We start from the raw sequence: 14,478 nt of genomic DNA, 5'->3' as shown, positions 1-14,478 counted from the left end.
ATGTAACAAAGCAGGCTGGTTCACGGCCCCAACTCTGCTACTTACTGTGTGACTTTGGGAAAATTACTGAAGCTAAGTCTCCAGCTCCTATTCACAACGTGGAAGAAAGAAAATCAATCTTTTTAGGGTTGTTATAAGGATTAGGGATAATTCGTGTAAAGTATTTCAACACAGGGACTGGCATATAGTAGATGCTCAGTAAAATCTTGGCCACAAGGCCAAAGGACGGAATCCTGAACGTCACCAATGTTTAGGGAACTGGTAAAAAGAAGAGATGCATCACCGGCCCAGGTGGGATGCATGAGACAAGTGCTCGGGCCTGGTGCACTGGCAAGACCCAGAGGAATCGGGTGGAGAGGGAGGTGGGAGGGGGGATCGGGATGGGGAATGTGTGTAACTCTATGGCTGATTCATATCAATGTACGACAAAAAAAAAAAAAAAGAAGAGAAGCCATTGATGGGTGAATGGGTGACAGGACTGGGGAATTGGGAAGAGAATGCAAAGGAGATGGACGTCACAGAAGCCAAAAGATAAAAGGTCTTAAGGAAAAGAGAATGGTCAGGATGTTTTCAGAGAAAACAAAGAAGACAGGAAGGACTAGGGGAAGTATAGGATCCAGCAGCTAGAATTCACCAAGGACTCAGCAAGACTAGTTTTAGTGGACTGATGAGGTCAGAAGTCTGGCTTAAGGTGGATCATGAAGGCAGGGGGAGAGGCTGGAGATGCAGAGAGGCAGCAGCACAGTGGACTTCTGAGTTGATGAATCTTGTTTGTTTGACGTAAGACAGGTTTTGAGCATATCTGGAAGGGAAAAGGTCCTGGAAGAAAGAAGCTGAGGATCTGGGAGGAACACAAAGATGACAAGGATATTCAAAAGCCTGGGTGGAGGGAAAGGCCTCGGATAACAGGGAAGAGGACATTCAGTTTCAGAGAAGGAGGATCTGATGTTAGGATGCGATGACTCCAGGGCCTTTTGGGCCATGTGGTCTCTCTTAGAGCTACTCAACGCCACTGCTCTATGTCTGTGGAAGTAACCATTTGTTCTTGTTTAGACGCTAAGCTGTGTCTGACTCTTTTGCAACCCCATGGACTGTGGCCTGCCAGGCTACTCTGTCCATGGGATTCTCCAGGCAAGAATACTGGGGTGGGTTGCCATTTCCTTCTCCAGGGGATCCTCCTGACCCAGGTTTAGGCAGACTCTTTACCACTGAGCCGTCTGGGAAGCACCGAAAGTAACCACAGACAGGACATAAATGGACAAGCAAGGCTGTGCTCCAAAAAACTTTATTTATGGACAATGAAATCTGAATTTCATCATTTTCATATATCATGAAATAATGTTCTTTTGAGTAAAAATAATTTTTAAATGTGAAAACCATTCTACAAAAACAGGCATCTGTTTCCCAAACCCTGAAAACCTGTGGGGATGGGGAGGGAGGGGCCCTGAGTCCTCCCATCTCCCCTGGGCTCCAGGTCTTTCTCTCAAAAGCCCAATCCCTAGTAGGATTTTGCACAGGAGTTTAAGTTCCCCAGACAAGGGTTCTCCTGCTCATTCACCCCTTTCCGTTCCCTAGGCCACCCCGGAGGTGCTCCATAAATACCCACTGAACTGAACTATTGACCAGGCATTCTCATGTCTCAGGGCCTAGTTTTGAAGCCAATCACCACCAGATTTATTCTAAAACAGTGCACACACATGCCACTTCCCTGCTCAAATGATAAAGTCCCAATTCCCTAGCCTTGTATTCAAACTCCTTCAGGGTCCCCTTCAGGCCGACAAGAGAGAACTGTTAAGGCCCACAAGGGACAGTACCCTCTTCCCTAACTACAACACTAGAGTCCCATTTGCCTGCCTTTACTCTCTCTTTTCTCTCTCCTGGAAATGTCCAGTTCCTTTCTTCTCTGCTTTTCCCAGTTTCTTCCACTCAAGCTTCACCATCTCCAAGGCCCTCCACTATCATTCCATATCTACGTGACAGTGTCCTTCTCTGAATCCCAATAATATTTAACTATACCACTCACTTGACACTTAGCTTATGCAGTTAATTATCCTCTCATGCACATGTCCTGATTTCTCAAGACTGAAAACCTCTTTGGTACTTCGAGATAGAGATTTCAAAATGATCACGGACCAGGGAGGAGAACCATAACTCTGAATGCTCTAATTAAGGAGTCTGCAAGTCTCAGTCATAGAGCTTATGACAGTGGTGAATGACAAGAGCAGAATTTCCTTCTTAAGATGCTACAGCAGTTGATAACTTCCTAAGTAACAAGTGAAATTAACTACCCATTACTGTCTCTCTGCCCTGCCAACTGCTGCTCTCATCTAGGTTTTCTTACTTGGCCAATTCAAGCTTCCATTAAGTGTTCCTTCCTCAGGAACCTGTTCCCTGACCCACTCCTACCCCCTCCATGAATGAGAAGAGGTATCCTTATTTCAGGGACTTCCCAGTTGGCTCAGCAGTAAAGAATCTGCCTGCCAAGCAGGAGATGCAAGTTCGATCCTTGGGTCGGGAAGAACCCCCAGAGAAGGAAATGGGAACCCGCTCCAGTATTCTTGTCTGGGAAATCCCATGAACAGAGGAGACTGGTGGGCTATAGTCCATGGGGTCACAAAAGAGTTGGACTCGACTCAGCGACTAAACAACAATTCTTATTACAGGTTTTCATGGCATCCTGGGCTTCCCTGGTGGCCCCAGACGGTAAAGAATCCGCCTGCAGTGCGGGAAACCTGGGCTCGATCCCCGGGTTGGGACGATCTCCTGGAAGAGGGCAGGGCATGGCCGCCCATTCCAGTATTCTTGCCTGGAGAATCTCCATGGACAGAGGAGCCTGGCGGGTTACAGTCCAAGGGGTCGCAAAGAGTCAAACACGACTGAGCGACTAAGCACAGCACATGGCATTCTGCATGTCTTTATTTTTTTTTTTTTTTTGTATGTCTTTAAAGCACAGAATACCAGTAAGATTAAATAATTATGTAATTAAATAATTTACATAATTATCTATTTCGATGCTAGACACAGCAGTAGCTGGAGAACAGAAAGCACCAGGTAGATATCTGTAAAGCTAAACAATGAACAGCTACTCTCCAGTGAGACGGTAGTAGGCTCCATGAGAGCAAGGACTACATCTGGCTCATCCAGTTCACCGTCACAGCCTCAGGCACCAGCCTCTGGAGAAGTGACTGAGATTTGTTGAAGGAAGAGACGACGAAACAAACAAAAGTAAACCAACAGGACTCACAGCTGAGCAAAGTAGGGGCAAGGGCTGTGAGTGACAAACGGGCAGAGTGTCACGGAGGAGGGTCAGCCAGGTCAAACACAGCAGAGGGGACTGAGGAAGCGCTTCCTAGACTCAGCTCACAAGGTCAGAACTAGTCCAGCAAGACTAGCGTCACTGGAAGGGTAGGAGCAGAAGCCAGGACTTAGCAGGCTGAGGAGCTGGAGAAAAGGGAGGAGATGGGGATAATGAATATAACTACTCTTACACAAAACAGCGGAGGGGAGAGACAGGGGAGAGGACACAGCCTGAGGAAGGTATGTGGATTTAACGGTGGACACATGACTGTCAGAGCAAGTGCTCCCCAATACTACACTGAATAAACCTGTGATCTCACCCTATCTGGAAGAAGGCAGTAAATGGAAGTGCCAAGACTGTCTTTCAGAATCGTTTTTAAACAGCATCAAATTTCACAAAAAGGGAAAACAAACCACCTCAAACTGGATCAGAGCAGGAAGTTGCAAAAAATCTCGTTACTCAGCAGAGGTATTGCAACATTTGGTACATTTAAATACAATTAAAGTTTATCACGCATGTACGCATTCAAAACAAGTTCTATTCCAGAGATTATATTGTCCCCGGAGATAGGAATACAGAAAAAATGGCTCCTGCTCTCTAGAAGCTCAGTTGAGAGGAGACCCAAACAGATGAGAACAACAGGGTATGAGAAAATGTACAGATGTTAGAGTATAGGGAAATATAGAGAAAAAGACTAAGAAAAACTCAGGAGGAGCCGGGGATGACAGAGGATGAGACGGTTGGATGGCGTCACCAACTTGATGGACATGAATATGAACAAGCTCCAGGAGTTGGTGATGGACAGAGAAGCCTGGCGTGCTGCAGTCCTGAGGTCACCAAGAGTCAGACACAGCTGAGCAACTGAACTGAACTGAACTGACTGAAGAAAAACTCAAGGTTGGGGATGACTACGAACAACTTCTCAAAGGAGGTGATGCCCAACCTGAATTTAAAGAACTTGAGGGACACATAATTAACTGGCCTGTCGAAATTAACCAGAGTAGGGGACTTCCCTGGTGGTGCAGTAGATAAGAATCTGCAGGGGACACAGGTTCGATTGCTGCTGGTCTGGGAAGATTCCACATTCAGCAGAGCAACTAAGGCTGATCGCCTAGAGCTGGTGCTTCACAAGAGAAGCCATTGCAGTGAGAAGCCTGTGCACAGCTAAAGAGTAGCCCCCACTCTCCGCGACTAGAGAAAAGCCTGTGTGCAGCAAAGAAGAGCCGGTGCAGCCAAAAACAAATAAATAATTTTTAAAATTTACAAAAAATTTTTTTAAGAAATTAACTAGAGTACCTGTAATATGAACATGTCACCAAAGATTCCATTGGGAAACAGTTTCTCCAAACGAGCTTAAGCACTGCATCACTTAAACAGCTGATGATTCAGGAGTTAGGGAGCTCAGATACAGCACTGGGTGGGATCAATGAGGATGGGGTCTAATGTTTCATAAAGGGCAGGAGGCATAAAAGTTTTCAGATGTTGATTTATAACATGTTCTGAGTAGTTCTAGAATAGAGAAATATTTAACAAAGATGATTGCTCTGGTAAGTCAACAGAAGCAGAGAAGGAAAGGTGAAATGAGATAAGCAAAAATGAAAAAATTAAACCCTGGAATTCTAGGAGACAAAAGCTTCAAAAAAAATTCAGAAGTGGGACTTCCCTAGTGTCCAGTGGTTAAGATGCCACTGCAGGGGGCGCAGGTTCAATCCCTGGTCAGGGAACTAGGCTCCCCAAATGGTGCATGGGGGAAAAAAAAATCAAGAAGAGAAAAAAAGCTGAGTTTCTGCTGGAGGAAAAAGAAATGAGTCCAGCAGAATTAGATCCCACACACCCTAACAGAGCCCTTCTCAGTAAGGAAAGGAAGTCTCTGATTCTGAACGCCGAGCATCTGAACATACTTATAAATCAACGCTCGGCCTGGCTCTTAACGGCTGTAGGAGCTGCCCCTTCCTCCCCATCCCTCTCCCCAGCACCAGCTCTGTCCCCACACTGTCAGTGATCTCCTCTCTCCCACTCCATCATCTGCAACCAAAGAGGTCAAAGGAGAAATGGAAGAGCTCGGCACTGCCCACCACAGAGCTGAATTCACACACAGCCCCCACGCCTCAACCCTGCACCCTCAGGGAGCCAGCCACCCTGCTGCCCTTCACGTCTCAGCCCTTCTCACAGCTAACGGGCTTCAGTGTACGATTCTTGCCTCAGATTATTACAAAAATACAAATCTATCAGAATCCTGAACACAGTGCCTGGTACATAGCAGACACTCAACAGATGCCAGCTACCTAACCCTCTTGCCACTGCCAGCAAAACAGGAGTCCTCATTCTTTAGCCATAAGAGCCCTCAGCTTATGATTAAGTCAGTCATGGGGATGCAGTGTACAGCATTGTAACCACAGTTAATAGATATGTATTGTCTATCTGAAAGTTGCTGGCAGCGTAGATTTTAAAAGTTCTTATCACGAGAAAAAAAATGGTAGCTAGACTTACTATGGTGATCATTTTGTAATATACGCAAATACGGAATCATTATGTTACACGTCAATTTTATCTCCATTGTAAAAAGTTAAAAACAATATTTAAAAAGAGTCCCAGCTTCGCCTGGTACCCTAGCTGCCCACCATGGAAGGAACTTTTGGGGGCCTGCTGCTCAGGAAGGCCAAGAAGTCCAAGGGAGCAGAGAATGGGCGTGGAAGGTTACCTGTGGCAAGAGCTGCACCCAGAGCCCCTGCAGAGGGACTACGAACATGTTCTCCTTGTAAAACATGGTTCTAAACGGTGGGTCACATTCCACAACCGTATTAATATGACGGGTCAGCAAGTCAAGGGTGACTGGGATCCAGGGTACCCAAACACACAATCTATAACCATGTTTCAGGAGAAAACGCTTCCCAAAGAGCTCCAAACAAAGACAGCTTAACCTTTTCTTTAACTGGAGGATACGTCCTTCCATATATCCTTCAAGAGCCATATGGGGGACCCCCCCCCCCGGTGGTACAGTGAATAAGATTCCACTTGCCGATGCAGGGGGACACGGGTCCAATCCCTGGTCAGGGAAGATCCCACATGCCACCAAGCAACCAAGCCCATGTGCCATAACCACTAAGTCCACACACTAGAGCCTGGGAACCACAACTACTCAAACCTGCACGCCTTAGAGCCCATGTTCCACAACAAGAGAAGTCACCACAGGACAAGCCCGAGTACTGCAACAAAGAGGAGCGCCTCTCAACTCCGAAACTAGAGAAAGCCTGAGCACAGCACCAAGGATCCAGTGCTGCCAGAAGTAAATTTAAAAAAAAAAGAAAGAATAAAGAACCACGTGGGCCTTCGAGGAAGAGAAAGAAAACGGACGTTCACCAAACCACCACCAGGCACCAGACACGATCCTGAACTTTCTACGCATCCCCTGTTGCGTATGCATAAGCGAGTAAATCGTATTTCACCTTCACGAAAAGCGACAGGATATTTTAATTTCAATTTTACAAAAGACGACACGGAGCAGCTTGCCCAAGGCCACTCAGTATATACCAGAACAAAGGTGGAACCTAGGTCTAACTTATCCCTGTGCACATCACACAGCAAACTTTAAGAATAAGCTAGATTTAAATAAGAGAAAAACATGAACATTCAGATTCTCCTATGTCCTACATCGAAATTTTAGCAATACTCAACAGGTACAGCCTACGTATGATATAAATCTGAGAACTGTCATTCCTGGAGCATTATGCTGGAAAACCAGTAAGAACGCAAAGTCACCCTGGTATCTCTTCCAAGCCAGTGGGCCTCAGTGATGGAAATGCTGATGGCCGAAGAGAAGTATGTGACATGCATGCCGGCAGACGGGAGAGCGCTCAACTGGCTTCATCTGCTGGTAAGGGAAAATGCCTCCAACCCTGGTTTTCTACCGAACCCTGCGCCTCCGGCCTCAGCGGTCTTCCTTCCAGACTCCCCAGAGTCCCTCAGGGCAGGGATTATTTCTTTGTCCTTCCTGATATTTGACAAAAACGCTGATGATACTTAATAAGTAAAAGCTTGTGGAAAGAATGAACAGATCCTCAACACTAGCATTTCAAGCAGAAACTGTCTCTGTCCTAGTTCTGCAGGGCAATTCTGTGAGAGTTCACAAGGGAACCTGTAAAGGAATATAATCACGGTGTGCAAAGACTAAAAGTGGGCGGGTCTCCTCCGCAGAGTCAGCAACAACCTGGTTCGTCTGAGAGGATCCTCACGTTGCCTAAGGGATTGATAATGAGCAATGAGATTGGAACTGGGTCCCCAAGGTAAAGGGCATATTGCAAAAAGGCTCTGAAACACTGGAGTCAAATTTTCCCCCTTATTCTATATCTTAAAATTTGTCACACTAAAAAAAAAAAAAAAAAAGATCACTTGGAATGTCACTGACCAACGTAGTAAGCAACCGAATTCATTAAGCATCCCTGTAGCTGTGTTTCTTGGTAGAAAAATATATTTTCTCCCAATCAATGCTCTGGAACACTCTGGTGCATCATAAAGAGCATATTTGGTATGTAACTCCTGGGTTTCTTCACCCTTCTTGACCAACCATGCAGCAGAGAAGTGCAAGGTCAGTTTGGGGGTGCGGGGAGACACATTCACTGATGTGGTTCAGAAGAAGATGAACAAGTAACCCGGCAGTCCTGAAAAGGTCTTGGGAAGGGCACAGATGTAAAAAAGTTTGGGAAACCAGTGACTGCATGAACTGATCAAACATAGCTGCTTAGAAACCAGGAGTAAAAAGGTATTAAAGGAGCAATTCTTAAGAATGCTGACCCTGAGAATGACAGGTTCTCATTCTGACAGATTAGAGTGACAATGTTTTGATTCTCGAGTTTCTAAATCATTGACTCAATGAACTTAAGTCTTAGCAAACTCCAGGAGATAGTGAAGGACAGGGAAGCCTGGTAAGCTGCCATCCACGGGGTCGCAGAGTTAGACACAACTTGGCAACTAAACAACAATAACAAGTCAATAGGCAGACAGCAGTAAAGTAGCAAGTACAGGAATAAGACAGGTGCACTTTGAATGGGAATAACCAGTGGCCCAGTGGAAAAAGGCAGAATCTGTAGCAAGGTTCTGGCTGGTTTATTTTTGCACAAAACAAGCACAAGGGAGAAAAAAATGAAGTAATAGGTAAGCCAACCACACACTATAGCAAACAATGGAACAATCTAAGGTAAACAAGAAAATCAAGCCAAAATCTGACTCAGAAAATAAGCTGCTTAGGAAGCCAAGAAGACTTAGCTATCCAATGATTTGATTTCTTAAGAGTAACACCTGGGTATAGAGATAGAGAAAAAGACCACAAATTTTTGTCATGTTTTTTTTTAAAGGTGGAAGTAGGGGCAATGTAAAGAAATCATGAAGAGTGCTATCAGACAGTCATAAACATTGGCCTCTTCATACCACTTAAATGGATTTAAATACCAAGAAATAAAATAACACCACTGTTACCACAAAAGCTACAGTTATGATGGTGCTCCCGGAAGGTGAGTCTACTGAATGTCTGGTCATTTAGCGCAATTTTCAAAGGCTGAAAGCCACTGCTGCTTCTCCCTCAATCCCCAACCAACCCCACACCTAATGATTTCAATAAAGTTCTAGAACTTTCCATGGAGGTCTCATGAACAGAATGGGAAAACATGGTGGGAGGAAAAGAAAGTACAGTGAGCTAAATCCATGGGGGACTGAACAAGGTACTTGTCTTATTCAACACAATTATCAAGGATCAAAAGACATGAATGGTAAACCAAGCTTGCAAGTAGGACGGAGTGGAAAAGTGACAGCTCATATCACTGGTTGCATAATCCTCCCTTCCCTACCATCTCCTCCTTTTCTGCCTAGATCAGCATTTCCCAAAATGTGTTCCACAAAACACTGACCATGGAAATAAGACCTGAAAAAATGGTTTCCCAAGTTCAAAATATTTGGAGAATTCTGCATTTCCTTCCTTCTTATTATTATCAAAGGCTCTTGAGAAATCTCATATTAATAAACAAATCTCTGTCTTGATTTAACGTAAATGTTTCCCAAACATCTGCTCTTGAAAAACTCTCACACAGTAATCATTAACTGAGGATGGCCCAGAGCTTAGTCCCTAAGCCATGTTCAGATTTCCTCTGCTAAAAAAATGATCCAATCCCCTTACTTACTACTGCCTCATCACTTTTCTTCCTCCAACTACCCTATTAAGAAAAAGAGAAAGAGAGAGAAAACTTGATGCTTCCTGCCTCCCACTCATTTCTCCATCATTTGAAATCTGGCCTCAGCCTCCAGTGAACATGTTCCCACGAGGTGATCAATTGCACAAGCAGCAGAACTAACGGCTCATCTTCAGCCCCTCGATCCCTCTTAAGGGTCACAAAAGAATATTCATATTTCTTAAATCTCTCTTCCCTCAGCTTCCACAACATTGTGTTCTACCCATCTCGGGGACTATGTGATCTCTGGTTCCTCTTTCTCTTTCTAACCCTTAAATTCTCAGAATAATTCTCACTTCTTCTCCCTTGGGTTATCTGCCCACAGCTTGAACTACTGCACCTTCATGGACCCACAATTCTCATCCCACAACCCTTCCTTGACCTCAAATCCACATTTCCAAACAGCTTCTCAACTTGTTCACTTTATTTTTCTCCAAGGACTATACATTCAATATACTCCAACCAGTTCACCAGTTTCCCCACCAAATATTCTCCTCTTCCTGTCCTCTTGATTCCTGTTATGGAATCACCATTCCTGGAGGGCAAGGGGGACAGGAGAGTCAGCCGCTTTCCCCTCAGCCTGCACAGAGCACTCTGAAGAGGCCTCTAAGTACCTATTACAATGGACGTGAACTACTTAACTCACTACTGAGATCTGAAGCTCCATGAGTCATCTGCGTGGCCACTGCGCTAAGAGACAGAAGACACTTAACAAGCTTAGAAAAACAGATCAATCCTTTGAATCAGACTCAATTTACCACTCGTTCTCCAAACTTCAATAATAAACCACATTCTCTTAAACTTCAACAAAAGCTCTGGCTTCTTTCCACGTTAACCTTCATTAGACTCAAAGGAAATCCCAAAACTAAACTGAAACCATCTCCTAACTGGGCAATCAAGCTGCCAAGGCTACCAGAGCAACATTTCTAAAATGCCACTCTAACACATCACTCCTTGGCTCAGACACCTTCGTGTACTTCCAGAACACAGTCCAGACCCTCTGCACGCTATCACTGCCTTCCACGTCTGGATGTCTGCTATCTTTCCATCCTTCTCTTCTACAGCTCCCTGTGTTCTAGTCTAGGGGTAGTCCAGGAAACCCAACACCTGTTTTCTCCTGTAAGTAAAATTTTATTGGAATACAGCTAAATGACATTTGGGGCCAAACAATTAATTATTTGTTGTAGGGGGCTCTCCTGTGTACTAGAATGTTTAATAGGATCTTTGGACTCTACCCAATAGATTCCAGTAACATTTCCCCAAGGTGACAACCAAAAATGTCCTCAGATGTTGCTAAATGTCTCCTGGGGGACAAAACTATCCCCAGCTAAGAAATACCAGTCTAGAGATTTTCAAGCGTCAGTTAACAGTAAGATGTCATTGCTAATAAAATACAGACCATATAGTAATTGTAGTACAGTGTCCAGATGAAGAGATAAGAGTCGCACGGTATTCGGCGCCAGCTGACTCACACTTGTGAGACTGTGTTCAATTACAAATTTTAAGGACTCTGGAAAACTGGAACTCATACAATCAAAAGTGACCAGGATGATGAGAAACTAGGGGAAGATGTCATAAGAGGGACACTAAAGTCAACGGAGAAGATGTAGAAAAACCCACGACCTTTAACTACCTTGATGGGTTGCCCTCTGTGGAAGGAAGGTTTAGCTCACTGCTCAGAAAGGAAGATCTAGAACCTGCGGGCTGCAGCTGCAGGAAGGCAGATTCTTGGCTTCATATAAGCCAAAGCTTTCTAACAATCAGAGCTGGCCAACAAACTTTGTATTAGGCTGAACTGCAGAACACTGTGCCCTCATCATCCTGGAGGTATTCAAGCAGAGACCAGAGGAACTGTTGCCCAGAGAGATTCCTGCATGAGGTGGGAGGAACGACACGATGGTCTCACTAGGTCTCCCTTCCAGCTCTGAGATTCTAAGCCTAGCAAAGGAAAGCCATATGCCACGAATAATCAAATTCTACAGTTTCAAGACCTGAGTTACAGTAAAAGAGAAAAACATTTTGCGAAACGATTTACCCGATGGCTGTTTAGCAACATCTGACAGTTAGTCCCGGCATTGCAACTACCAGGGATCTACGAGTTGACCTGCAATTAGTTCCTGGAAAATGTATATCACTACCTTGAAACCACATCTTTTACGCTGCTAATTATCACTACTTTGTATCATGCTTTACCATTTTCAAAGCATTGTAATAATGAGTTACCTTATGCACACTATCTAAATACAAGCACGAAAACTTTTAGATATACTGCCTCTTGCTTGAGTTTCTTACAAAAGAAAGTTAGCCTTTATTATCCACTACATGTTCACTAATAAAGCATACTCCAGCAAACACTCATTTCTCCAAAACAAAGCATTTTTACACAACGCAGTTATTTCCGCATCAGAGACATGAATTTACCTCCACGAAATGTCTATTTTATTTATGATCTGAGGAGGAAATTTGGAAAAGTAGCAGTTTAGCTTTCCCAGATTTCAACATAGCCATACACACTGAAAGTTTCAGGAAAGAGTCACAATAAAACATGAAGCATACACTGTTAAGGAAAGCCACTGTAGGTCCTAATTCCAGGGGCTCTGATACTCCCTGGCTGAAACTGCCATCTAGTGTGGTTTAAGGACCCTCCCCAAAGCCAAACCGGGCCCTCACCCACTGCTTTACTTACTTCTTTACGTTTTGTTTCTGGACATTCCGACTGCAGAGTGAGAGTTGCACCTTCAATATTTCTTGGCATGGGCGTGGAACCAGGGTTTATTGTTAAATGGATCTGATCTGGTGAGATAATGTGTTGCACATAACCCTGGGACATTGCTTCATGATCTATTAGATGAAAGCCCTCTTCACCCCCTACTAGAAAAGGCAAGTGTTCTCCGCACTGTCCATCGTCATCTTCATCCTCCAAAGTGCCAGGGTCCTGCTCGATAAGAACAGTCGTCCTATCGTAAACAGTTCCAGATGAGGAAGGCACCAGTCCGTTCTTATCCACAAACCTGAGCATCTTGTCATCGGGGGTCAGCTCATCTTCCTCTACCTCAAAGTAGCTGATGCTGTCGTCTGGACTGTGGTCCCCCATGGTTCAGCTGTGCTCAGCCCAATTGTGAGAAATGGAAAGGTAGTGACCTGTCTACAAGAGAACAAAGCCAGAGTCAGAGTCATATCACAGGACCCGGGGACCTCACCTCCGCAAGACTCTTTTTTCCTCGCCATATAAGAGCAGGCCAGAGTAATGAAAAACATCTTCTTTGGGAATTTTTTCTTTAAGTTGAAAACTATCAAGTCATTTTGAAGGAAAAACAATGCCTTTTTTAAAAAAATGGAAGTAATGGGAATTCCCAGTGGTTAGGACCGCAGAGCACCCAGGTTCAATCTGTGGTCTGGGCACTAAGATCCTACAAGCCGCTTAGTGCGGCCAGAGAAATTTTTTAAATAAATAAATAAATAAAATAAAAATTTTAAATGGAAGTAATAAGTAGCCGCTCATAAGACCTTTCAAATGTGCCTTACTGCCAAACAGTGTGAAAGTTAGTCAAAATACTTAAGGGGAAACAGGGACAAACTGTTTCAGGGTTGAGAAGTTATAAATCTTAAAGAAAGGAAACTCCAAATGAAACAGTGAGGCAGTGAGTCTATGGTGGAAGAAGCAGGACTTTGAAGGTAGGGTCACCTAGCCACAAATCCTGGCTTTCCTACTTACTGCCTGGATAACTTCTGTGCCTTACTTTTCACTTAGGTAGGGTGGGACTGGTAATTCCTGTTCTCACAAAACTGTTATGCAGAGTAAAAGACATAACGTATGTTAAAACGCAATGTCTGACTACAGCAAAGGAATCAAGGGTGAATCTGTTCTCTCCATCCCAGAACAGATGTTTCAGTTTCCGGGTAGTGGAGCTGACCCCTATATCAGGCATATCTAATGAGATCACTTTATCTATTTCTCTCTTAAAACAATCTGGTGTCCACTAGAAGCTAAGTTTTATAGGGTGCTCTCTGAAATGAGGGAATCATGAGTCTTATTTTCGTCCCTAGGCATAAGGAGTTCAGGAGATGTCAGTTAAATGAATGAAAGACTTGCAGATATACCCTCTTGGAAGGATATACTCTCTTGGGAAAAATACCAAACTTGAAGTTTTCCTGTTCTGGAATAGTGATTCTTCTTTTACCTGCAAACACACCAGTTCCACAAACGCGGGTTTGGCAGACAGAATAGAGAATTTACAAATAATTAGTACATCACTCTTAGTTTTCAGTCTGGCTTTGCACTTTATCTTTCTCTTCTGCTTCGGATCAGAAATTGAACCTTTACTCGGCAGGGCGGCTAGACACAGTGGTAGTTACCAGAGACAGGCCAGGGGATCTGATCCGGGAGGAACCGGCCCGACCCCTTGCCCTGGCTTACGCAACCCGGTAGATGCACATTTCGCTGCATCTGAGAGGAGAGATAAGAGCACCGGGGGCCCCACTGGGCTGCCCCAGCACCACAGGCGGCAACGCGGAGACCAACTGTCCGGAACAAACAAGACCAGGAGCTTTGACGGTGGCAAACGAGTACAAACGGAGCACCCTTAAGAAGAGACTGGGAAAAGGAACCTGTCTGGGATAGTCCCCCGTCAAGGGCTACACGAAAAAACCCGAAGTCAGGCTGGGGGGTTCCAAGCCGGGAGAAGAGGGGCAGGGTCCGGATCTCCATGGAAACAGGGGAGGGGGCTGGATACTCATCCCCATGGAAACGGAGGAGGGGTGGGGTCCCTATGGTAACCGGTCTGGGGTCCCTACTGGAAAATGCTTCAGAAGGAAGCCTAAGTCCCGTGCCTCCCGGGAAGTCCCCAGCCCAGGCCGCGTCTAGTTTCGCCTTTTACCTCCGCGGCTCCCGGCAACGGCGGCGGCGGCAGCAGCTTCTCCCCTCCCCAGCGGCACCATGATTGCCCCCACCTTCCCCGAACG

General features: G+C 44.9%; 1 protein-coding gene across 2 annotated transcripts in view; it reads right to left on the bottom strand.

The window, feature by feature from the left end:
- MTF1 (metal regulatory transcription factor 1) overlaps positions 1–14,474 on the bottom strand; it is a 42,423-nt gene extending 27,949 nt beyond the window's left edge. For both annotated transcript variants that reach the window (XM_043461849.1, XM_043461850.1), the window contains exons 1-2: positions 14,394–14,474; positions 12,203–12,661 (exon numbers count right to left, since the gene is read on the bottom strand). In XM_043461849.1, the coding sequence (XP_043317784.1) occupies positions 12,203–12,610 (408 nt within the window). In that variant the 5' untranslated portion in view covers positions 12,611–12,661; positions 14,394–14,474. The remainder of the gene's footprint in view (positions 1–12,202; positions 12,662–14,393) is intronic.
- Between the last annotated feature and the right edge of the window lie 4 nt (positions 14,475–14,478).

This window comes from Cervus canadensis, chromosome 2 (genome assembly GCF_019320065.1).
Source record: "Cervus canadensis isolate Bull #8, Minnesota chromosome 2, ASM1932006v1, whole genome shotgun sequence".
In the NCBI taxonomy this organism is placed as follows: domain Eukaryota; kingdom Metazoa; phylum Chordata; class Mammalia; order Artiodactyla; family Cervidae; genus Cervus; species Cervus canadensis.
The sequence above is the reverse complement of the archived record's forward strand: the minus strand, read 5'-3'. Positions and strand labels throughout refer to the sequence as shown.